This window comes from Pseudopipra pipra, chromosome 30, assembly GCF_036250125.1.
Source record: "Pseudopipra pipra isolate bDixPip1 chromosome 30, bDixPip1.hap1, whole genome shotgun sequence".
Lineage (NCBI taxonomy): Eukaryota > Metazoa > Chordata > Aves > Passeriformes > Pipridae > Pseudopipra > Pseudopipra pipra.
The window spans coordinates 1784294-1807918 of record NC_087578.1 but is presented as its reverse complement, the minus strand read 5'-3'; the positions used below and the strand labels follow the sequence as shown (position 1 = coordinate 1807918).

The 23625-nt window shown below is 67.3% G+C and overlaps 4 protein-coding genes across 5 annotated transcripts; 1 reads left to right on the top strand and 3 right to left on the bottom strand.

The window, feature by feature from the left end:
* Positions 1-216: 216 nt before the first annotated feature.
* CS (citrate synthase) lies at positions 217-5204 on the bottom strand. Its single transcript, XM_064638869.1, has 11 exons — positions 5033-5204; positions 3086-3133; positions 2885-2992; positions 2739-2804; positions 2534-2665; positions 2269-2457; positions 1966-2165; positions 1595-1724; positions 1410-1511; positions 1090-1299; positions 217-936 (listed from the first exon to the last, which is right to left on the bottom strand). The coding sequence occupies exons 1-11, from the start codon at positions 5084-5086 to the stop codon at positions 766-768; spliced, it is 1410 nt and encodes a 469-aa protein (XP_064494939.1). The 5' UTR covers positions 5087-5204; the 3' UTR covers positions 217-765.
* A 656-nt stretch (positions 5205-5860) lies between these two features.
* CNPY2 (canopy FGF signaling regulator 2) lies at positions 5861-8802 on the bottom strand. The gene is made up of 6 exons (XM_064638878.1): positions 8663-8802; positions 7828-7951; positions 7459-7574; positions 7184-7381; positions 6948-7044; positions 5861-6266 (listed from the first exon to the last, which is right to left on the bottom strand). The coding sequence occupies exons 2-6, from the start codon at positions 7925-7927 to the stop codon at positions 6223-6225; spliced, it is 555 nt and encodes a 184-aa protein (XP_064494948.1). The 5' UTR covers positions 7928-7951; positions 8663-8802; the 3' UTR covers positions 5861-6222.
* A 569-nt stretch (positions 8803-9371) lies between these two features.
* Positions 9372-20800, bottom strand: PAN2 (poly(A) specific ribonuclease subunit PAN2). Of its 2 annotated transcripts, none has more exons than XM_064638862.1 (26): positions 20697-20800; positions 19729-20019; positions 18966-19135; positions 18728-18848; positions 18577-18654; positions 18205-18472; positions 17171-17513; positions 16764-16860; positions 16145-16264; positions 15875-15994; positions 15675-15803; positions 15353-15552; positions 14775-14917; positions 14394-14500; positions 13885-13983; positions 13382-13458; positions 12589-12730; positions 12219-12356; positions 11524-11583; positions 11353-11443; positions 11118-11275; positions 10662-10805; positions 10203-10382; positions 9999-10092; positions 9703-9900; positions 9372-9634 (listed from the first exon to the last, which is right to left on the bottom strand). In XM_064638862.1, the coding sequence occupies exons 2-26, from the start codon at positions 19999-20001 to the stop codon at positions 9600-9602; spliced, it is 3585 nt and encodes a 1194-aa protein (XP_064494932.1). In that variant the 5' UTR covers positions 20002-20019; positions 20697-20800; the 3' UTR covers positions 9372-9599. The 2 variants fall into 2 exon arrangements, with proteins under 2 accessions (XP_064494932.1, XP_064494933.1); XM_064638863.1 differs by having other exon boundaries at positions 14775-14914.
* Positions 20014-23610, top strand: IL23A (interleukin 23 subunit alpha). The gene is made up of 4 exons (XM_064638886.1): positions 20014-22484; positions 22639-22737; positions 23128-23253; positions 23349-23610. Exons 1-4 carry the CDS (start codon positions 22311-22313, stop codon positions 23493-23495), a joined length of 546 nt encoding a protein of 181 aa, XP_064494956.1. The 5' UTR covers positions 20014-22310; the 3' UTR covers positions 23496-23610.
* Positions 23611-23625: the final 15 nt, after the last annotated feature.

Here is a 23625-nt window from a genome sequence, read left to right as displayed (position 1 = left end):
TCAGCTCGGGAGGGGGGAGCTGGGGAGGTGGGAGGGAGGGGGGGGCTGCAGCTGGGACCCCCCAACCCAAACCAAGTTCCTGCCATCACCACTGAGGGGCCAAGGGCCACCCACCGACCCCAACGGGACCCTGGAGCAGCCCTGGGTGGGTGGGGGCACCATCCCCTGACCCCCCTCCCCACGTCCTGCAGAGGGAGGGAGGTGAAAGGTTCGGGGTTTGTTAATAAAAACATTTATTTTGCATTTTGTTGTTGTTTGTACAGAAGTGCCCAAGAGCTGTGAGGGGGCTGGGGGGGTCCCAGCTCTGGCTCCTGGGGGCTTCAGACAGGGAGGGGGGGTCACACAAACACGGGGGCGCGGCCGGGGAGGAGTGTATCAAGTCCCTGTGGGAGGGCCTGGACACGAGTCTGGACTGAACCCTCTCGGGGGGGGGGCTGTGCCCCCCCACGGCCTCACCAGGACCACCCCCAGCCCAGCAGTGGGGGAGCCGGGGGGCTCCCAGTGTGTGGGGAGTCGGGGGGCTCCCTGTGTGCGCAGTGAGTGCTGCTGGGGTGGGGTGGGGGCACAGGAGACCCCCCTCACCTCACGGGGGTGGGGAGAGCCAGGGGTGGGGCAGGGGAGGGGGAGCAGCCGGGGGGGCTCCGCTCACCCCGAGGAGCCCCCAGCGGTGCCCGGGGGGGGTTCAGTGCCGAGGGCGTCCGGGCCGGGCCCGGCAGCGCAATGTTCCCTGGGGAGCACGAGCCGGGCCCTGTCCCCGTCCCTTCTTTACCCGGATTTGTAGCCCACGAGCTGCATCAGGCCCTTGGTGCTCATGGATTTGGGCCGCTCCAGGGGGAATCCCAGCGCCCGGCTCCAGATGAGCTGAGAGAGGACGCCCAGGGCTCGGGACACCCCGAACAGCACCGTGTAGTAATTCATCTCCTTCATCCCATAGTACTGTGGGGGGAGAGGGGAGTCAGGGCAGAGAGGGGGGAACCAGGAGCCCTCCACATGCCCAGGACAGGGAACACGGAGAGATGGGACGGGCACAGGCAGAGCGACAGACTGACAGGGAGAGGGACACACAGCTCCCCGGGCCCCCGGGCTCACCTGCAGTAGGACCCCACTGTGGGCATCCACGTTGGGCCAGGGGTTCTTGGCCTTGCCCTGCTCCAGCAGCACGTTGGGGACGATCTTGTAGAGCTGAGCCACGAGCTTGAACAGGGGGTCCTTGGGCAGGTGCTTGAGGGCGAATTCCCGCTGGCAGGTGTAGCGGGGGTCCGTCTTCCGCAGCACCGCGTGCCCGTACCCCGGCACCACCTGCAAGGACGGGGGTCAGAGCCCGGCAACTGCCCCGCAGCACAGCCCCTGGACCCCCAGCACGGCCCTCAGACCCTCAGCTCAGCACCCTGGCCCGGGCCCTGGCTCACCCTGCCCGAGTTGAGCGTGTTCCAGATGAAATCACGCAGCTTCTCATCTGACACCTCCTTGCCCAGCTCCTTCTGAAGGTCAGTCAGCCAGAGCAGCACCTCCTGCAGGAACGGCCCGAGTGAGGCCAGTGGGGCACAGAGAGACAGACAGCGAGAGGGACAGAGGGACAGGGAGAGGGGCCCACCTGGTTGGCGAGGCCGTGCAGGGGCCCGGCCAGCCCGTTCATGGCGGCGGCGAAGGCGAGGTACGGGTCAGACAAGGCGCTGCCGACCAGGTGACTGGTGTGGGCACTCACGTTCCCTCCCTCGTGGTCACTGCATGGGCGAGGGGGGGCATCAGGACTCCCCCATCCCCACCAAATCCCCTCCAAGGCATTCTGGGCGGGCCACAGCGTTCCCAGCCTCATACAGCCCCACCCCAGTGGCCCTTGCTGTGTTCCCAGTGCCGCCCCCGGAGCGGCCCAGGCACGTCCCAGGAGCCGGTCCTGTCCCTGCCCCGGGGCTGGGAGCGGGGCCAAGTCCCCCCCTGCTCCAGGTGCCGCTGCCGCCTCCCTACCTGTGGATGGTGAGGTAGAGCCGCATCAGCTCGATGAACTGGGGGTCAGTGTAGCCCAGCATGTTGGTGAAGTTGTGGGACCAGTCGAGGTTGGGGTCGATGGCCCCGATGCCGCTGCCCTCCCGGTACAGGTTGCGGTAGATCTTGGCGGCGACGCACGGCAGCTTCGCAATCAGGTCCATGGCGTCCTCGTACACAAACTGGCGCCGGAGGGGTGAGAGGGGGCAGCTGCCCTCCCCCCCAGCCCCCTGCCCCCAAACCTGCCCCCAGACCTGCCCCGCACGGCCGGGGGCCCCCCCGTACCTCCCAGTACTTGGCGCGGTGGATGCCCTCGGAGTAGGCGCGGGCGAACTTGCTCTCGCTGTTGAGGGCGGTGACGGCCGCGCTCAGCTGGGACATGGGGTGCAGGTTGGTGGGGAAGTTGTCCAGCATGGTCACCACGTGGGAGGGCAGAGCAGCGCGCCGGGCCCACTCCTTGGACAGCCAGCTCACCTGCGGAGGAGGGGGGGTCACGGGGGCTCGGCCAAGGGGCTGGGGGCTGCCAGACCCCCGCCAGCCCCCTTCTTACCTGCTCCTGGGTGGGGATGTCTCCTGTCACCAGCAGCCAGAAGAGCCCCTCAGGCAGCGGCTCCTCTCCCCCTGCGGCTTTGGGCAGCTTCTTCTGGCACTCGGGGATGCTGTACCCGCGGAAGCGGATGCCCTGCGGAGCCCGGCACGAGCGTCAGCCCAGCAGGGCCAGTGGCGGGGTGGGATGGGGTGGGGTGGGGTCCTACCTCGTCAGGATCCAGCACAGAGGTCTCGTAGATCAGTCCCTTCATGCCCCTCATCCCACCATAAACCTGGAACGGGGAGCGAGGCCACAGTGAGGGGCTGTGGCACAGCCCGGTGTCCCCCCGTGCCCCCCGTGCCCCCCACTCACCATGTCCACCGTGATCTGCCCGATGGCCGTGCTGCCGTGCTGCTGCCGGAAGCTCTTGATCTTCGCCTGCTCCTTGGGGATCAGGGTGGCCAGGACATCTTTGAGGTTCTGGGGAGAAGGGAGCGGGCCGTGAGCACAGGACAGGGGGTGACAGGAGAGAGGGTGACAGGAGAGGGCTTCACAGAGCGGGGCCCCCCTTACCGTGGCAGCGCTGGCGTGGCGGGCGGCCAAGAGGACACAGGGTGCGTTCTGTGGAAGAGCAGACACAGAGACCCCCGTGTTAGCAGAGCAGAGCCCCCCGTGCCCCCCGGCTGCCCCGTTTTGGGGGGTGCAGCTGTACATGGAGCCCCCAGCTCCGGCTCTGTGACGGGAGCCCTGTGACCCCGTGAGATCCCAGCTCCCAGGGGCCGTGCCCGGCGGCCGGAGCCGCTTCCCTCGCCCACACGGATCAGGGCCAGGGTGAGGGATCAGGGCCGGGTGAGCCGGGGCAGTGCAGCCCCCCCCCCACATTCCCATCACGCACAACCGGACCCAGACCCGGCCCCGGCCCAGGGAATGCGGCTGCACTTCCCTTCCTGGAGCCGAGCACGGCAGCCCTGGCACACGGCAGCCCTGGCACACGGCAGCCCTGGCACAGCCGGAGCCCAGCCCGGCCAGGCCGCGGTTTTCCTGTGCCGGGGAATCCGAACTTTGTTCCTCGCCCACACGTGGGAACCGTGGGAACCGCGGGGACTCCGGCCGGGAACACCCTGGGAACACCCCGGGCCTGGCAGCGCCCTGCCCTCGGCAAAGGGGCAAAGGGGGGCTGGGGGACACCGGGGGTCGCCGCGCCGGGGAGGGGGGGGTCACACCCACAGGGACACCCCGATCCTCCCGGGGGGAGCTGCGGCAGCGCCTGCGGCAGAGCCAGAACATGACTCGGTTTTTCCACTGGCTGCCGGGAGGGGAGGACGCGGGGGGGGCGCGGGGGGGTCACCGCAGCGAACCCCCGGCGTGGGCCCCCCCGCACCCCCGGTGTGGGACCCCAACACCCCCCAGTGTGGCCGTGGCGGGCGACAGGGCCGTGTCCCCCCGCAACAGGCGGCTCCGGGAAGGGAAAATGCCGGAGGAGGAACAATGGAGGCGGCTCCGGGAAGCCCAAGGTCAAGGCGGCCGCTGTCGCCGCCGCGGGGGCCCCGTGTCACCCCCAGTGTCACCCCCGTGCCACCCCCCGTGCCACCCCGGGGCCACCGCGCTGCGGGGCTCCCCGCGGCTCGTCCCGCTGTCACCGGCTCAAGGTCACACGTGCTGGCGGTGACACCGGGCACCGGCCGGGGGTGGGGGGCACCGGGACCCTCGGGGGCCCCCGCCGTGGTCGGGGGGTGCGGGGGCTCCCCGGCCCGAGGGTGCGGGGTCGGGCCGCGGGGAGGAGGAGGAGGCGAAGGGTCGGGATCGGGGCTCAGCCCGGCCCGCGGGGGTGGGGGGGGAGCGGGGCCAAGTGGGGCATCAAAACACGGCGGGCCGGGCCCCTGCTCCCAAAATATCGCCCGGTCGATAGAGACACCGCAGAGCCCGTTATGAAACGCCGGGGCCGCGGCCAAGGCAAACAGCCCGGGGGGGCCGGGGCCGCCCCAGCCCGGTACCGGCGCTCGGCCCCCCCGGGGGTCCCTTCCCGGTGACCCCGTTGTCCTCTACGGCACCGGGACGCCGGGGGAGGCCGGGGGGGGCGGTGGAGGGGGGTCCTCGCCCCCCACTCCCCGCTGCCGGTGCCGCCGGGCGGGACCCCCTCGGGAGCCGGTGCTGCAGCGCAGCCGTACAACGGGGGAGCGGCGGGGCCGGAGCCCCCAGCGGGGGCTGCCCCAGGGCGGGGACCCCCCGACGGGGCTGCAGCAGCGGCGGAGCCCCCGAAACAGCGCTCGGGCCCGGAGCCCCCCGATTCCTCGCCGGCTCCGACAGGGCCGCGGCGCGGGCACTCCCAGCCGAGCCGGTGCCCACCACGTGCTGCCGCGGCCCCGCGCCCCCCAGTCCCGTCCCCCCCCCGCCGCCACCGCGCGGCCCCTTTAAGGCAGCGCCCCCCACATCGCCCCTTTAAGAACCGAGCCCCCCCTTGTCCCCCCCCTGCGGCGTGGCCCCTTTAAGGCGCGGCGAGGCCGGGCCGGGCGCTCTCACCTTGGGCCCGCGGAGGCGCGCGGCCGCCCGGCTGCCGGCGGCGAGGAGCGTCATGGCGGCACCGGGACGGGACAGGCCGGGACGGAGCGGGAACGGGCGGGAGCGGGACCGGGACCGGGGCGGGAGCGGGGCCGGAGCGGCGGCGGCGGCGGCCGGGGGTCCTCAGCGCGCGGGCGGGGCGCGGCGCGGCGCTGTCATTAGCATAGCCCCGCCCCCCTCGTGGCAGAGCCGCTCGCTATTGGCCGCGCCGCGCGCCGCGGGGCGGGGATAGGCAAATGAGGCGGCGGGGGCCGCGGGCTATAGGTGGCCGCCGCGTTCGCCTGATTCGGGACCAAGGGTGGGGTGAGGCGCCGCCCGCCCCCTCTGTCGCGACGTCACCGGCCGCAGTGCGTGACGTCATGCCCTGTGTCATCCTCACGGTGTCTCGGTGTGGCTCGGCTGCGGTGCCGGGGCAGCCCCGTGAGGTCACCGGGCATCCGGCCATGTGCTGTGAGGTCATCACAGGCCATGACGTCATCCCACAGCCGGCCACAGTGGTCGGTAGGTTGCAGGGCCCTGGCTCAGCAGTGACCTCGGGGGGTGGCGTGTGGCCAGCGTTGCCCCGAGTGGCCCCGGTGCAATCAATGGGTGACATGAGGTGACAAAGGGTGACATGAAACCAGGGGCTGACCAGAATCACCTGAGCAATGTCCCCACCCCAAGGCTGAGCCACAGCAGGTGGACACTGACCAAAAGGGAGCTCGAGTCACCTGGGACACTTGGGGACACTAAGGTGCCACCGGTGTCCCCACGCCCCCCACCCCGCCCCACACACACCAGAGTGAGACCCTCGGGCGGGCCCGCGGCCCCTTTATTGCCTGCAGCAGGGACGGGGGTCCCCAAGCCCCCCGCCCCAAGGGGGGCCGAGCCCCGGTGTCTCCCCCGCGCCCCCCGGCAGTGAGGCAGGAATGTCCCTGAAAATGTCCTGGCGGCAGTGAGGACACGGCCTCACCCCACGGCCGCCCCGGGGAACAAACAGGACGGGAGCTCCGGACGGGGTGAGGCAGCACCGGCTCCAGCGCCGTGGGTTTCCCCGGCAGGTCCGTCCGTCCTGGCGGGGATGAGGCACACGGGGACATCCCGGTGGATCCCGGTGCTGTCCCGGTCCCGGCGAGGCCACCGGGCAGCGTGGTCCAGAGGCAGCTGGGGCGTCACAGCTCGTCGTGTGGGATGTGGAGCGCGTGGTCACACAGGTCTGCGGGGACAAGGGGCAGCACTCAGGGCACGGCGGGACCCCGGGGGGGCCCCAGGACAGGGGGGAGAGCGGTGGAATCCTCGGGAGGCACCGGAGCCCTGCGGGACCCCCCGTGGTGCCACATCCCACCACGCCCCCAGTGCCCGTCCCAGCCGTGACCTGAGCTGGAGCCACCTGCACTTCCCTGGCTTTGCCCTGTGGTTAATGACAAACTCGGATGTTTGGGCAGCACTGGCCCCTCCCCACCCCGGCCCCTGGACACAGGATGAGCCACAGGAGCAGCTGGAAAGACCCCCAGGACACCCCGGGAAGGAGCATTTCCCTCATGCCTGTGCCAGGTACAAAGGGACCCACCCTGGCCCAGCTCTGGGGGCCACATTCAGCACTGGAAAGACCCAAAGGTCATGGTGTGCCCTGACCCAGGTGTTTGTGAGCTGGAAATAGCCCCCGGGATGGGAGATGGTGCCATGGGCTGTGCCAGGAGAGACCATGGAGCCACAGAGCAGCTGCCCTGGCTCAGCCCCAGCACCCAAAAAAAGCTCCAGCAGCAGCAGGGTCTGGGCACTGGGCTGGCAGTAGCACCTCAGCACTGGGACTTTGGGAAGAACCTGCAGCTCCTCCTGTCCCAACCCTGACAGAGCAGCCACGACCCCCAGAACAGCAGAGGCTCCCCTGGCTCACCCGTCCTCTTGCTGCAGAGCCGGTCCTTGACATTTTCAGCCTCGTGGGAGAGAAACTCAATGAGCTCATCCTCGTACTCCTCAGCGATGCTCTCGCACTGCAACGGGAACCACGGCGGTCACGGGACACCAAGGGACACCCAGAGAGCCCCGGGGAGCCCAGGGGGAACCGGTGACACCAACACACCCCTGGAGAGCCCCTCTCCCAGCAAATGCCACGAGGGCCCCCCCACACACCGCGAACTTCAGGCTGGAAGTCACGTCCCCGTCGAACTTGACCCCAGAGAGGTTCATCTTGGTGCCGTCGTGGGAGATCACCCGCACGTAGCTCTTCCTGTGCGTGGCCTGGTCCGTTTTCTCCCCGTACTCCTTCATCTTCTCGCACACCCGCTCCAGCAGCTCCGTCAGATGCGCCTCCGAGCGCGCGTACGGCACCTGCGGCCGCCGGGGAGGGTCAGTGGGGCCGGGGCAGGACAAGGGAGCTCCGGGAGCGCCGGGAGACGCCTCCTCACCTCCACGACCGACTGGCTGCCGTCGGGGTTGATGCGGAACGAGCCCATCTGGATGGTTTTCCTGGGGTCCACCTGGGAGATCTCCCACTCCAGCTCATCCACCAGAGCCCGGCACGCTGAGGGGGGCACAGGGGTCAGGGGGGTCCCAGCTCGGACACACACGGAGCCACTGGGAGGGACTGGTGGGACTGGTGCAGACTGGGAGGGGTGGGCGAGGAGGGGTCTGCAAGAAGACTCTGGGCCTGTCCCCAAGCAGGGGAAGTGCAACCACAGGATGAACAGATCACAGTGGTCCCCCCGGCCCTGACTCCCATCACCTCCTGTCCCCCTGGTCCCCCCCTGTCCCCCAGTCTCCCCTTGTCCCCCCACCTCCGCAGTGCAGGTCCTGGCTCCGGCGGGCTCCGGCCGCGGGCACCAGCGATGCCAAGGCCACGGTCAGGCAGAGCACGGCCGGGATCCGGCCCCTCATCCTCGCGGATCCGCTGCGGGCGACCTGCGGGCAGGGGCAGCTCCAGCGCCCGTGGCACCGGCATCCCCACACCGTGTCCCCCCGGGACCCCCAGCCCCCGCAGAGCCCCGGGCACCGCAGGGCTTCATTCCCCTCCCTGAGCCCTCCAAACCCCGTCCTCTGCAGGGTCTTCCTGTGCCCCTGGACAGCAAACAGACCCCTTCCCTATAGGGCTGAGCCCAGAGCCCCTATAGAACCCCCTCTCCTATAGGGCTGAGCCCAGAACCCCCGTAGAACCCCCTCTCCTATAGGGCTGAGCCCAGAACCCCCGTAGAACCCCCTCTCCTATAAGGCTGTGCCCAGAGCCCCTATAGAGGCCTCTCCCCTCTGGGCCAAGCCCAGAGCCCCCTACAGAGCCCGCTCCCCTATAGAACAGAGCCCAGACCCCCCTATAGAGCCCGCTCCCCTATAGAACAGAGCCCAGACCCCCCTACAGAGCCCGCTCCCCTATAGAACAGAGCCCAGAGCCCCCTACAGAGCCCGCTCCCCTATAGAACAGAGCCCAGACCCCCCTATAGAGCCCGCTCCCCCATAGAACAGAGCCCAGAGCCCCCACAGGGCCGAGTTCCACGGAGCCCCCTCCCCTCCGGGATCACCCCCACAGCTCCCTACGGAGCCCCTTCACCCCCGGGGCCGAGCCCAGCGCCGGGCCGAGCCCCCCGTCCCGACCCCCGGGACCGCCCGAGCCCCCCGTACCCGCCGCTCTCCCGTCCCGCTCCGTCCCCCCGCCCCGATCGGCTGCCCCGGGGCTGCCCGCGGCGCAGCCCGTCCCGGCACTGCCCCCCGCCCGCCCCGCCGCGGGGCACGGCCGCTCGGGGCGGGCGGCGGCCGAGCCGGACAGTGCGGCGGAGCCGGTCGGAGCGGGCGGGGCGGCGGCTCGGCGGGCGGCGGGGCCGTCCCGCGCGCAGGCAGCGCCGCGGGCAGCCCGGGCCGGCTCCGAGGCCCCGCCGCTGCCAGGGCCCGGCCGCGTGGCGCTCGGCCCCGAGGGGGCGGGGCTCGCGCTGACTCCGCCCATGGGACCGCCCCGGTCACGCCCCCAGCCCCCGTACCGGCGATGCCGGCGGAGCCCCCCCGTCCCGCCGTGACCCCGGGGCCGGGGCGAGCCCCGTCAGTCCCGCCGTGACCCCAGTCTGAGCCCCGGTCCCGGTGTGTCCTGCCGTGTCCCCGGTGCCAGCCCGGGCTCCTCTGCGTCCTGTCCCTGGTCCCTGCCCCGGTCCCGGTCGTTCCTGCCCTGCCGCGGTCCCGGTCCGGTTCCCCTGTGCCCTGTCCCAGCCCCAGCCCCGGCACCACCGTGTCCTCGGTCCTGGTCTGAGCCCGAGTCCTTCCTGCTGTGCCCCGGTGCCACCCCGGCTCCCCCGCCCCGTGTGGCCGGTGCCGATCCCCGGAGCCAAGGAGGACTCACGGCGCGGGTGTCCGAGGTGCTTTATGAGGGCGCCCGGGCCGGCGGGCGAGGGATGGGGGGGCGGGCAGGGATTCCCAGTACCGGCAGGGAAAGGGAGTCCCGGGGCTCCGGGCCCCGGGGGAGGCCCGGGGGAGTCGGGCAGGGTCGGGGTCAGCCCCGACCCCGCTGCTGGTTCCAGTTCCACACGTATTTATCCACCTGCCCCGAGGCTGCTCCTCGCAGGGGCTCCGGTCACAGGGCGAGCACGGAGGGGAACACGGCCCCATCTGCGGGGACAGAGGGGGTCAGGGGGCGCGGGGAGGGGGTGCGGGGAGGGGGAATGGGGGGGCCTTACGCTTGGGGCTGCTCTGGCTGTCGGGCTCGGGCACCTTCCAGTCCAGCTTTCGGCCCTTCTCGTAGAGCCCCTTGAGCACCTTGCGGAACTCCTCGGGCTCCGAGCCCTGCGGGCTCAGCTCCAGGTACTTGCGGTAGAGCCGCAGCGCCGTCTGTGCGTCCTCGATGCTGTCGTGGGTTTCTCCCTGGATCTTCAGGTCTGGGGGGAGATCCCTAAGTCAGGGAGGGGTGGGGACCCCCGGGGGGGTTTATGCCCCTGCTCCCGCCCCTCCCGGATCCAGGAGTTTGGCCACTGACCCAGGAAGTACCAGGCGAGGAAGCGCAGGGAGATCATCCTCTTCCTCGGGATGTGGAACAGGTACACGGTGTCGATCACCTGGTCCTTGGGCACCTGGAGAGCAGAGAGGGTCCTGCTGCCAGGGCAGGGGGGCTGCCGCGGAGGGGAGGGTTTGCACAGCTCCTGCCCACAGCCAGGGGAGGGAGGGGGCTCAGTGCTGTCACCATCAGGTTGATGACACGGAAGTCCTTCTGCAGCCCGTGGCCCACAAACTTGACGCCCACGTCGATGAGGAAACGCAGCTTCAGGTAAGTGGATTTGAGGGTGGTCAAGTGCTTGGAGGAGATCTTGGCATCCAGGTCTCCCGGCTTGATCCCGGAGTACTGGGTCAGGTAATCCACCACCTGCAGAGACCAGGGCCTGTGGAGGTGGGCTGGGAGGGCTGAGGGGCTCAACCCCCTCCCCAATTTGCCTGCCAGCAGCCTGGGCAGGGGGCTATCACTGCAGGTGCCCCTCCATGGAGAGGGACAACAGAGCACCCAGGTGTCCATGGAGAGCACCCAGGTGTCTGTCACCATGGAGAGCACAGGTGTCCAGCTGAGGTGACCTGTCACCAGTACAGTGGGTGCCTGTCCTCCCTGGGGGTCTGGGGAGCTGCGTGAGGCCAGGTGGGTGCCCCATACCTGCTCCTGGGTGGAGATGTAGTCATCAATGAAGGGGACCCCCTCGTTGGGGCCCTGCCCACGCACGCAGGTGATCCGGGCCACCGACATCTGGCTGGGCTTGATGGTGGATTTGGTGCCATCGCTGCGCAGCTCGGCCTCCTCCTGAGACAGGGGACAGGGGAGGTGGTGACCCACCGTCCCCAGCCCCAGAACCACAGAAGAACCTTTTCCTGAGATCCAACCTAAACCTCCCCTGACACAACTTCAGGCCGTTCCCACAGGTCCTGTCACTGGTGACCACAGAGAAGAGATCAGTGCCTGCCCTTCCGCAGCCCCTCACAGGGAAGCTGCAGACCCTGATGAGCCTCCCCTCGCTGAACAGACCAAGCACCCCCTCAGCCGCTCCTCCTACAGCCCCTGAGGGGCTGCCCTTGTGCCCCAGCCCCCCCAGCCCCCGCCCCAGGGACCCCCGACCTCGTTCAGCGTGACGAACTCCGCGTCCAGCCCCACCAGGTCTCCCGCCTGGGGCATCTCGCTCAGCATGAGGGGGATGAAGGTGGCGTGGCACTTGCGCTGCTTGCGAGCCAGCGAGGCCTCTGCCAGCAGCACGCTGGCCTCGATGGGGTTCTTGACTGCAGGGAAAGGGGAAGGAGCTCAGTGGGGAGCCGGCGGCGCCGGCCCCGCAGCCGCCCCCACCGCAGCCACTCACTGACGAGGTTGTACTTGGCGTTGAGGTTCCTGCGGGCGTAGTAGAGGATGGCCGGCACCTTCCAGCTCATGTCGAACTGCACGGCCTCGCACTGCAGGGGAGGGGACAGTGCGGGGCAGCCCCGGGGCCTCCACGGGGGCCCCAGAGATGCGGTGTCACCTCAGAACTCACCTTGTCCACGGGCTCGATGAGGAAGTCGTTGAAGAGGTACCACTGCTGGTGTGTGACTCCCTGTGGGGAGAGGCACAGGCACGGCCGTGAGGGCCCCCCCAGCCAAGTGCAGTGACTCCTCTGCCCAGTTACCAGGGAAAGAGGGGTGTGACAATGCCATGTGGGAACCCCCGCCCTTCCTGGGACACCGTGGGGAAATCCCTGCTGCCCTGGGTGGTGACAGTGTACATGAAGTGTTCGGGCTGGACAGGCTCTGGGCTCTGCCCAGCTCCTGACCAAAACTCCAGGCAGATGCAAGAGATAAGAGACAGGGATGGAGCCTTGACACACTCTGGGAACTCCTGGCTTGGGCATCTCCACCAGACAACAGGACTGCCCAGACCAGCCCTGTCCTTGGGAGGGGAGATGACGTCCCTGCCCTTACCTGGAAGTACAAGGAAAGCTGGCACCGTGCCCGTGGCCAGGAGGAACCAGCCTGAGTGTGTGTGGGAAGAGGGTTTCTTCAGCCCTTCCCTCCCCGTGAGGGGCCCAAGCAGCTCTTTGCTGTTCAGGGCTGCCTGGCACATTCAGCCAAACACTCAACACTTGACTAAGAGACCCCAGAACGGGCCCGATGCCCTTGGCAGCAGGACCCCTCGGGATGGCTCTGGGGAGCCGGCAGGGGACACAGTCGTGGGGGTCCCGCAGGGTCTCACCTCCTTCCGCTGGTGGTAGGTCTCTCCCACTTTGATGTGCCCCACCAGGCTGCCCCCCGTGCGGGAATCCAGGATGTGGACGACGGTGGCCATGAGGTCGTAGATGTACACGGACTCGGGGTCATCTGTCGGGCTCAGCTGCGGGAGGAACCCGGGGAAGTGACTGAGTCCCCTCCAGCCCAAACCCCGGCACTTGGATGCGCTGTCACCACCAGCCCCGAGGTTTTCTTGCTCCCCCGAGGTGTCTCAGAGATCCTCGTCACCTCTCGGCCACACGGGCTCGGCAGAAAGCGGTTCTGAGGCAGCTCTGCTGCCACAGCCCCGTGAGAACACGACCACGGAGCCCCACAAGGAGCCTGTCAGCTTTTACCTCATCAGTCTCGCTCCAGTTGCTCACGTCAAGCTCTTTGCTCTTGGTCAGCCTCATCTTGATGGCGTGAGGGATCCAAATGTTCTTCAGTTCCTCCACAGAAGCATACGAGTGCCCCGTGTCGGGGTTCCCCAGATCCTTCCTGCACAGAGAATCATGGAAAGCTGAGGCAGAGGGAAACATAAGATGTCATCCTGGCCAACTTCTTCAGGGCAGGATCCCCACCCACCCACTCCCCAGCTTATTCCTAAACCTCCTGGGGGAGCTGCCTGGAGCAGGACCGTGGCAGAGGTGCTCAGCCAGTGTCAGCCACCAAAGGCCAACGTGGGTTTGGGGCTTTTGTCATTTAGAAAAGGGGAACGAGGACGGGGGGCTCAAAAAGGGATCACCAGGTGGGTCACAAAGGTGTCTGAAGGGGATGTGGTGCAGCCTCAGAGCAGAACAGAGACTGTTCCAGTTCAGAGCCCCCAAGGAGCTACAGACAGGCAGGTTATCAAATTATCATTATTAAATGAGAAATGGCCCAGAGAACCACCCAGGAGGTGTCACTGCTCAGAGCCACCACCCCAGGAACAGAATCACAGAATCTCTGGGGTTGGAAAAGACCTCCAAGACCATTGAGTCCAACCTGTGCCCCATCCCCACCTCGTGACCCAGCCCAGAGCACTGAGTGCCACGTCCAGTCCTCCCTTGGACACCTCCAGGGATGAGGACTCCACCACCTCCCTGGGCAGCCCCTTTCAGTGCCTGATGACCCTTTCCATGCAGAAATTCCTCCTGAACGGTCACCTACCACTCTCCAAGAGAGATCTCCTTTCCCTTGGTGATGTCAAAGCCTCCCCTCTTCATCATGGCTTTCTGAAAGGAGTACTGGCAACGAAACACAGGCAAGTGTCAGCAGGTGGTGACAGGCCAGCCCTGGGGACACGTGGGTGACAGCCAGGCCAGGAGCAGGGAAAAGACAGGGATGTTAAAGTTGGTGACAGGGAAAGTGGCAGTGAGGGGAACCCAACGTCCCACGTGCTCCAGGGAGCTGGCAGGTCCCGGGGGACTGGGGGAATGGCAGTGACTCCTGCAGTCACACCAGCTCTGTCACGACAGGAGGTCTCGTCTTTTCCGACTCCAAACGCACGGATCATGCTACAGGCATGACCAAACACCGCCACATCCTCTGGGAACACAGCTCAGGTGGAGGGAGAGAGGCCAGAGACAGCGAGACCAGAGTGAAAAGCTCCGCAGGGCCGGGCACCGCAACCCCCTGAGCCGGGAGAACAAGGCCCCAAGTGTCTCCCCCACCTCAGCCTGTGTCTTCCAGAAATCTGCCTCCTTGGAGCTGTTCACCTCACAGTTAATGACCAGGACGTCCGGCAGGCAGCGGATGTTCCGGGTCTGCACCTGTGGAGGGAGCAGGAGATGGAAGTGGGGCAGCACCGGGAGCCTGGAGAGGCTCAGGTTGGGTTTGGAATGCTCAGCCCTCCACCGGTGCCTTTCCCCGCAGCGCTGCCTCCCCTCCCTGGCTGCATTCCTGGTAGCTGGGGGTACTCCCAGGACAACTGAGGCAGGGAGCAGCCTGCTCCATCAGCTCCCAGGGGGTTTCTCTCTGCCCCCTACCCTGGGAGGATTCAGTCCTGTGAGATGAATTCACACAGCCCAGGAAATACCCCACGGCACATCGGCTGCCGGCCGGGCCAGGAACCGAATCTCTGGCATCCACTCAGGAGGTTCCCCAGTGACTAACGGAGAAACTGCCCCCCTCATGCCCATCTCCTGCAGCCCCTCATGCCCATGCCCCCTCCTGGGCTCACCGTGGGCTGGTACTTCTCGCAGTTCTCACACCAGGCCTGTGTGTTCTGCTCCAAGCAGATGCTTCGCTTTAAAATTTGGGCAAACTCATAATCCTTGGCTGGTTTTTCTGAAGGGAGAAAGGATAATAACGTCACCTTCCAACACACAGAACCTTCACCGACTTAGCTCAGCCAAACCTCTGGGGTTTTCCTCACAACCACCAGCCAGAAGGTCAACCCCCAAATCTGTCTTTCTGTAGCCAAAAGCTCGGCTCGTTGGAAACCCAACCCTAGACCTGGGGCTGCCACAGCCTGGCAGCTCCTCACTGCAGGTGTGTTTCACCTGGAAAAGTCAGGGATAACAAAGCCCCCCCTGTCCCCAGGGCCTGGCCCTGCTGTTACCGGTGCTCTCGGGGTAGGAGAGGGTGAAGAGCAGCGTGGAGGACACTCGGACCGTCTCCTTCCCACAGCGGCACATGCTGCAGTTCTCCATCTCACAGCTGAAGAGCTGCCCGATGACAGAGTCCCCTGAGGACCCAAAGCTGCTGGAAAAACAGAGCACTGGGGTCAGCAGGATCCCAGAGATCCCTATGGGGGCCCACGTCTCAGGCTGTACAGGGCCAGCTCCCAGATTCCAGCAGCTCTTGGGGAACTGGCCATTTGGTTTCCAGAGCTGGTGTCCTCTGAGCAGCCCCAGCCCCTCCAAGCCCCTCTGGAAGCTCAAGCTGGTGTCCTCTGTGAAGCCTCAACCCTCCAACCAGGTTTGGCTTAGGACAAAGGCTCAGCATGGGATTCACACGCTGCCATAGCACAGCCTGCAGCTTTGTGTTTTCCCATGGACCACCTGGGGCATTCCCATGGACCCCTCAGGGCAGGCACGAGTGGCAAGAAACCTTCCCAAGGGATGGGTGTGGTCTCTGGGAGCCAGCCCTGCTCCTGGCTCTGTCACTCCCTGTCCTGTCCCCGTGCCAGGGCCTCACCTGGTGCCAGCCCCCCGGTACGCCTGCGGCCCCTCCTGCTCCTGGGTTTCCTGGTGCAGCTGAGTGAGGATGAAACGGTTCCAGCTCTGAATCAGCCGCCCCAGGTTCACCTTCCCCGTGGCTTCATCCGAGTCAGCCAGGATGAGCCCCAGCGCCGAAGCCTCCGGGATCGTGCGGAAAGCCCGCAGGAAGTTGCTTCCCTGGGGATGGGGCAAGAGTGTCAAGTGACAGGAGTTTCCACAGTGCCTGACACCGGCACCACCCGGCTCCTGTTCCCCTGCAATCCCTGTGACCCTCCCAGGCAGCCCAGCCCACGACAGACCTGGCAGGGATCTCCTCGGGACAGGTCCAGCATATGGAAGAGCAAGCCCAGCTCACAGCCCAGGCAGAATTCCTTCTGGCACAGGTGGTTCTGGACCAGGCAGCGGACGGGCTCCAGGAAATACAGCACCTGGCAGAGACCGAGCAGTCAGGGGGGTCCCGGGGCCGTGGTGGTCCGGGCAGGGCTGGGGCGGCTCCCACCTGGATCATACAGTTGCAGTAGGCATTGGGAATGTGGGGCTCCAGCCCCGCAAACAGCGTCTTGTTGTAATGCTTGAAGTCAAAGTCCTCCAGCCCCAGCTTGGAGTATTTGATGGTGACCTGAGCGGAGATGTGACGTGTTAAACAAGCACCTTCCCACGCCGTGGGACCCCCATGGGACAGCTGGTGCACCCAGGGGTGTCCTTGGCCATGGCCAGCCCAGCCTTGGGACCCCCAGCCAGCCCCAGAGCAGCCCCCCGAGGCCACCACCTTCCTGTACTTCTTGGCCACCCTGTAGAGATGTGGCTCCTCCTCCCGCCCGATCGGGGACTCGGGGACTTGGCTGAAGTTGTCAAACTCGTTGTCCGTCTCCTTTAACCGATAAGGAATCTGAGGAGGGGAGAGAAGGGATGAGCAGATGAACCCTGAGGTGGAGAGAAGCCCCACATACTGACACAAGCAACTCCTGGGCTTTCCTGCCTCCCTGAATGAGCAAAGGGATACACCAGAACGGAGTGGGGCCCTCCCTGGACCTGCACGAGGCCTCCACACCTTCCTTCTCACAGGGATTTGTCACTGTGGGAAACTACAGAGGCACCGTGGGCAGTGTTTTCCCAAGGGTGAGGGACATGCCATGAACCTCCCAACTGGACAGCTCAAGCCTTCCCTGCCACAGAACCAGGGAGGGATGGAACTGGGAAAACTGCCAGGCTGGCTCTGCTCAAGAGAAGCTGACACCTCCAAACTATACACCTGCCACATCCCACGGGAATTCCGCCCCTCATCCCTGTCCCTGAAACCTCGGAGATGGCTCAGCACGCAGCAAGCTCTGCTCCAGCGCTGGAAACACCACCCCACCCCCTCAAAGCCCCCTGCTGAGAGCGGGTACCTGGTTGCGGAGCTTGGTCCTGGGGTTTGGGGCGTAGCCAATGAATCCCACCTTCTTCATGGTTCGCAGAATCTCAGGATCTACTGGGGGGGCTCGCCTGCAAACAGTACCCCCTGAGTCAGAGCAGCATCTCTCACCCACCCAGAGGCCTCCTGGGTGTGCTCAGGGACCCACCCTAAGGGTGGTCCCGAGTGCTCCCCCTCCTCAGTCCTTCCCCAGGTTCATTTTCCAACCCAACAAAGCCCCTGGGTTATGCCAGGGCAGGGCAGCAGCGCTGAGCACAGGTGGGTCAGGGACAGGCACTGCCCCTCGGCCATTCCTGTCCACTGCCAGGAACTCATTGGCACTTCCCAGGGCAGGTGAGGAGGAAGGAGAGGTTGTTTTTCCCGGGAGGGGCTGGGAATCACCGCGGTGCCGGGGCGGAGTTGGCGGCGGGCCAGTCGGAGAGCAGCGTGTCGCTGGTCAGCGGCACCGGGATGAGCGAGAGCGGCACCAGGTCCTGGTTCCAGTCCAGGTGTGGCAGCGTGTCCACCATGCAGGGCAGGGCGAAGTCGGTCTCCCGGGAGTAGGCGTTGAAGGTGACCTCCGGGGAGTCGGCCCAGAGGTGGACGCAGCCCTCGGAGTCGCCGAAGGCCAGCGCCTGTTTGCTGGCGGACACGTCGAAGGTCATGATGAGGGGCCCCACCGTGTTCACGTGGAAGATGTCGGCGGGGTTGGCCAGCCCGGTGGGCTCGCAGAACTGGCACTGGCCTGTGGGAGAGCAAGTGTAAGGACAACGTGGCACCGGGACACGGTGACCCAGGACACGGTGACCCACATGTCCCTCGCCACTGGACACGGGTCAGCAGCGCTCGGCCAGCCATCCTTAGATCATGGAACATCCATGAGACATCCACGGAAGGGACCCACAAAGATCAAAGTTCAGCTCCTGGCCCTGCACAGGAAAACCCCAAAAGTCCTCCCAGTCCCCAAATCCAAACACCTGGGAGCGTGTCCAAACACTCCCTGATCTCTAAAATTATGGAATATCCTGAGTTGGAAGGGACCCACAAGGATCCTCCAGCCCAACTCCTGGCCCTGCACAGGACAGCCCACCATGTGCTGAGAGCATTGTCCAAATGCTCCTGGAGCTCTGGCAGCCTTGGGGCCATGACCACTGCCCTGAGGAGCCTGTTCAGTGCCCAGCCACCCTCTGGGGGAAGAACCTTTGCCTGAGATCCAGCCTGACCCTCCCCTGGCACAGCTCCAGCAGTTCCCTCAGCTCCCATGGCTGGTCACAGAGAGCAGAGATCAGAGCTGCCCCTCCTGAGGAAGTTGTACACAGCAACGAGGTCTCCCCTCAGTCTCCTCTGCTCCAGGCTGAATCCCCTGGGATTGGACCCTGAGCTTGGGGATGCCGGGACCACCACCCCAGTCCCCCCAGGGCCACAGCTTCACCCACCTGTCTGGGAGATGATGGCCAGGCGGGAGGTGTAGGTGGGGATGAAGCGCAGGAAGAAGGGGTCGATGTGGACCTGCAGGGGGGTGGTCGCCCGCATCATGCGCAGGTCGTAGACCTTGAGGAAGCGGTCGCAGGCCAGCCCGTTCATCCGGCTGGAGAAGCCGCAGGTCACCAGGAGGTTCCCGTGCACGTCGAAGTCGGACAAGCTCCCGGAGTAGGCGTCGAACTCGTGCTCCACCACGAACGTGCGCAGGTCGCGCAGGGACACCTGCGGGGGACGGGGCTGGGTGCCAGGCGCCCGCTCCGGAGCCCCCGGAGCTCTGGGAGGAGATGGATCCCAGCTCCAGGGCACCCCGGCAGGGCTGGCATTACCTTCCCCGAGGTGTGCCCGCAGAAGAAGAAACGGTTCGATTGCCTCATGATGGTGATGCCCGGGACCTCCACGGTGTACTGGGAGGGAAGCGGGATGAGCGGGGATGAACGTGGAGCAAAGCTCCAGGGAGCAGCCCCGGCCCAGCCGTACCTTCTGCGTCTCCTGGACGGTGTTGAGGTCGATCTCGAGGACGTGGTTCTGCAGCCCGGCCACGAGCAGGGTGCTGCTGTCCGTCAGCAGGAGGCTGTGCATGTCCTCGGACTCATCCATGCTGGGGGAGAGGACGGGACACCCTCACGCTCCTGCCTGGCTCCAGGAGGCAGCAGGGAAGGGGTGGCAGGGAGGCAGAGGGGCCAGGACCACCCCACAGCACAGGGGCAGGACTCACAGGTAGTCAAAAATGATGAGGCCGCCCCGCGACATGTACTTCAGGTTGGTTTTGGTGAGGAAGAGGACGCCGTTCTCCAGGCTCTGGATCTGGCGGATGTCGTCGCTGCTGTTCACTTGGAAGGAAGAGTATCGCTCCAGCGTGGGGCCGAAGAAGGAGGTGGCATGGCCCTAAACACAGAGGGGCAGGGACATCACAACCCACCCCACGTCCCAGGGATGTGACACAGGTGAAGGTCGCTTTGTCCTGCGCCAGCTCCCAGGAGGAGGCAGCGACCGGCGGCCTCACAGCTCGGCCGGACTACGGGGGGATGTCCTGGCCCCCCCTGGGTGCTCCAGACTGTGGGAGGCTGGTCAGACTTTTCCCTGGATGCAAACACCAGTAAGGAATCAAAAGATCCATCAGTCCCACAGCTGTGACTTGGGAAGCAGCAGGAGGCCGGTGCTCCGAGAACTGACATGGGCAGATAAAGGGGGAAAGGTTTTAAACTAAAGAAGGAGATTTAGGTGGGATTTTGGGATGAAATTCCTCCCTGTGAGGGTGGGGAGGGGCTGGAATGGATTTCCCAGAGAAGCTGTGGCTGCCCCATCCCTGGAGGTGTCCAAGGCCAGGTTGAAGCAGCCTGGGCTAGTATGAGGTGTCCCTGCCCATGGCAGGGGGATGGAACTGGGTGATCTTTATGCTCCCTCCCAACCCAAACCATTCCATGATTCCCTCAAATTCCCTGCCCCCCAGGTTTCCCCGCAGTGACCTCCCCACCTACCCCGTGGTTCCCAATCCACAGCATCTCCTCGTGCAGGTCGAAGTGGGACACGGAGACGGGCACCCCGACCTCGGACACGGCCGTGTGGAGCTCGCTGTACATGCCCTCCATCAGGTGCACCGACTCTGGCACCGGGATGCCCTCCAGGGACACCCCCTCGGGGTCCAGCTCCACCAGGCTGGGGTTGAGGTGGGGGTCCAGGACGGGGTCCAGCGCCGGGTGCAGGGGCGGCGCATACTCGGCCAGGGAGGGGTTGAGCCCTTCGAAATTCATGGTGAATCCCGGTGGCCTCTGGGACAGAAAAGGAACCGGAGGTGGTTGGTCAGGAACACCCAGAGCCACCGGTTCTTGGAATCGGTGACTCCGGGGATGGGAATGGCAACCGGAATGTCCAGTGAGTGTGGGGTGCAGGGCTCTGCCAGGACACCGAGGACACCGGGGCTGTAAAGTCCCTCCCCAGGACACGCTCAGAGCCCCGTCATGGCCATGAGGAGCCTGTGGTGGCCCCCGCGCCAGGGGGAACCAGGCAGTGGTCCCAGGACACCGGGCAGCTGCCTGAGGAACCGGGAAGTGGTCCCAAGACACCGGGGAGTCTCCCCGGGGTACCGGACAGCGGCCCCAGAGCACAGGGAAGTGCCTGGGCAGTCGGGAAGCAGCCCTGGGGTACCGGGCAGCCTCCCCGGGCACGGGGTAATAGTCCCAGCCTGCCCGGGAAGCCGAGCCCCGCCCGGTACCGGCAGCTCCCGGAGCTCGAGGTCCCGCCCCGCCCCACCCCCGGCGACTCCGGGCTAAGCTCCGCACCCTCCGCCCTTATCTCCGCGAGCCGACACCGAGCGCGCCGGCGGTATCGGCGGCAGCAGCCCTGGGCGGGGCACTGGGGTCCCGGCCCCACCGGACCCGGCCCTAGCGGCCGCTCTCTCCGAGCTCGGGGCGGCCGCCACCCTCCTCCCCCCCGCGCCCACCGTTACCGAGCCGCCGCCGGGGCCGGGGCCGCGATACCGGGCTCGTCCCGCCGGGGCCGGGCCGGGCCGGGGCCGCTCCCGCGTCGCTACGGCAACCGCGCCCCCCGCCCGCCAGCCGGCCAATGGCAGCGCGGGGCGCCTCGCACGGGCCAATCAGCGCCCGTTCAGGGCGGGACTAAGCGGCGCGGCGGGACGGGGCGGCGGAGGGGCCAGAAAGGCTGGACGCGGCCGGGGCGGGGCGGGGGAGCCCCGGGGGGACCCCCCACCTCCCGGATGCTTCGCTGACCCCCGGGCGCTGCCGGTCGGTGCGGCACCTGCGGCGGGCCGTGGGCTCCCATGGATGTCACGCAGCGTCCCCGGACACCCCACTGTACCCCACGGGGTCCCACCTTGTTCTCTGACTCCCCGGACACCCCACGGTGCCCCATAGTGCCCCACGGGGTCCCACCGCGTGCCCTGGCACCCCGCGGGATCCCAAAGTGTCCCCAAGTACCCCACAGTGTCCCTCGCACGCCCCTGGCACCCCACCGTGTCCACTGGTGTCATGGAGCAGCCCGTGGCATCCCACAGTATCCCACGGGGTCCCACGCTGCCCCTCAGCACCCCACGGGATCCCAAAAGTGTCCCTAAAATCCCCAGAGTGTCCCACGCTGTCCCCAGCATCCCACCGCGTCCCACTGTTCCACGGAGTCCCACAGTGTCCCACGGGGTTCTACAATATCCCAGGGGTCCCACCGCGTCCCGTGGCACCTCACAGGATCCCAAAGCGTCCCTAAACGCCCCACAGACTGCCACGCAGTCTCTTGGCATCCCACAGCGTCCACTGGTGTCCCACGGAGTCCCGCAGGGTCCCAGGGAGTCCCCGGGACAGCGCACCGCGGTGCTGAGCCCCACCGGCGCCGGCCTCCCCCGTGTCCCCCCTCCCAGACCCACGGCAGCCCCGCCGCCGGTGTCCGTGCCCGGGGAAGGCCGGGGGCAGCCCCGCCGGGCGGGAGCGGGAAGCGCCGGAGCCGCCCCGTCGGGGCCGCCGGGATTGCGGCGCTGCGGGCAGCACGTCTCGGCCCGGCCCGGAGGGGACCGGGGCTGCGGGACCCCGGGGGCGCGAGGGCGCGGCGAGCCCCGCTGGGACCCCCGAGGCCGCGGGGAGCCGCCGGCTGATGTCCCGGGGAGGCCGAGGGACACGGGGGACACCGGGAGGGACACCGAGGAAAGCACGGGGACACGCGAGGAACACCGGAGGGGACACGGGGGGACACAACGGGGGATCCACCGAGGTGACACCGCCGCGGGCTCCCCGGTGCGCTCGTCGGGGGCAGCCCAGGTGCACCCAGGGGAGGTCCCGGTGCCGGTGCAGGTCCCTCCCATCCCGCTGGGCGCGGAGCCGCCAGGAACTGCCCCGGGTTTTCCTGCCCGTCCCGTCCCATCCCGTCCTGTCCCGGTGGGGAGCGGGGCCGGGCGCGGCCAGGGGACCCCGGCCCGGTATCGGTTCTGCTTTCGAGGGAGGCGATTTCGCAGTAACGGGGGGCGGGAGCCACCTGCCCCGGGGATTCCCCACCTGCCGCCGCCCCATAAGTACCCGGTGGCAGCGCCGGTGGCGGCATCGACCGGGAACGACCGGGAATGGCTTCGCTCCGCCGCCTCTGCCTCTGTCTCTGCCTCCCGCTGCTGCTGCCGCCCGCGGCTCCGGCCCCGACCCCGGCCCCGGCGTCCGGCACCGACTGGGCCGCCTGTAAGATCCTCTCCCGGGACCTGTCGCGGCTGCTGGCGACCGTCAAAGAACCGCACCCGGTGCTGGTGAGCGCGAGGGGCTCGGCCACGGGGCCCGGGGGGTTACGGGGGACGGCGGGCACCGGGGAGTGCGGAGCATCCAGGTGGGAGGGGGGGCCCGAGGGTGCGGGGGGCTGGGGGGCCCGGGGGACGTGGAGAGCCCACTGACCCCCTGCTCCAGGAGGAGATGCAGCTGAGCGAGGAGGACCCCCAGAACTGGCCCCCCCGGATCCTCTGCAGCGACGCCTGTGACCCCCCCACACTGGACACCAACAACACGGTACGGGGGCTGCGGGGGCTGCGGGGCTGCAGGGACGCTGAGGGGGGCTGGGGGGCCCGGGGAGGGCTCTGGGGCTCTCAGAGATGCACCTTGGGGTCCCAGGGGTGACTAGGGGTCCCAGGGAAGCTGAGGGATATGCCTGGGAGTCCCAGGGATTCTGAAGCTGTCTGGGGCTCCCAGGGATGTCTGGGGATCTCAGGCATGCTGAGGGATGTGTCTAAGGGTCCTGGGGATGTCTGGGAGTGCCAGGGATGCTGAGAGATGCACCTGGAGGTCCCAGGGATGTTTGAGGATCCCAGGGATACTGAGGGATGCACCTGGGCTTCCCAAGAGTGCCCAGGGGTGTGGGAGGGTCCCAGACCCCCATCTCACCCCCCCTGGCCCCCGCAGCGCTGCCTGCACCGGATCCTCCAGGCGCTCCAGCACTACCGGGACCTGCTGGGCTCCGACATCTTCAGGGAGCAGCCCCAGCCCCAGCTGGAGACCACGATGGACCAGCTGCTGGGCCTCGTCCAGGTGAGGGGGAGGGTGGGAGCCCCGAGGGAGCCCGTTGGGGGACACAGGAGCCATCAGCTGTGGCCCTGGACCCCCTGACACCTCTGTCCCCATAGCAGGAGCATGGCCACCCCCCCCGGCACCCCATGGACCCCAGCAACAACTGGTCCCACGGGCTGCTCCGGCACCTGGCCCTGAACCGGCTCCGCTCCTTCGCCGCCGTCATGAGCCGCGTCTTCACCCACAGCGCCAGCGCCCGCTGAGCCCCAGGGCCCCCCACCCCCCTATTTATTGCCTCCCTCTCGAGGGGTTATTTATGTACCGCGCTCCCTATTTATCTCGGGTATTTATGAGTTTCTAATAAAGCTCTGGAGGAGACGAGCGGCTCCCGCC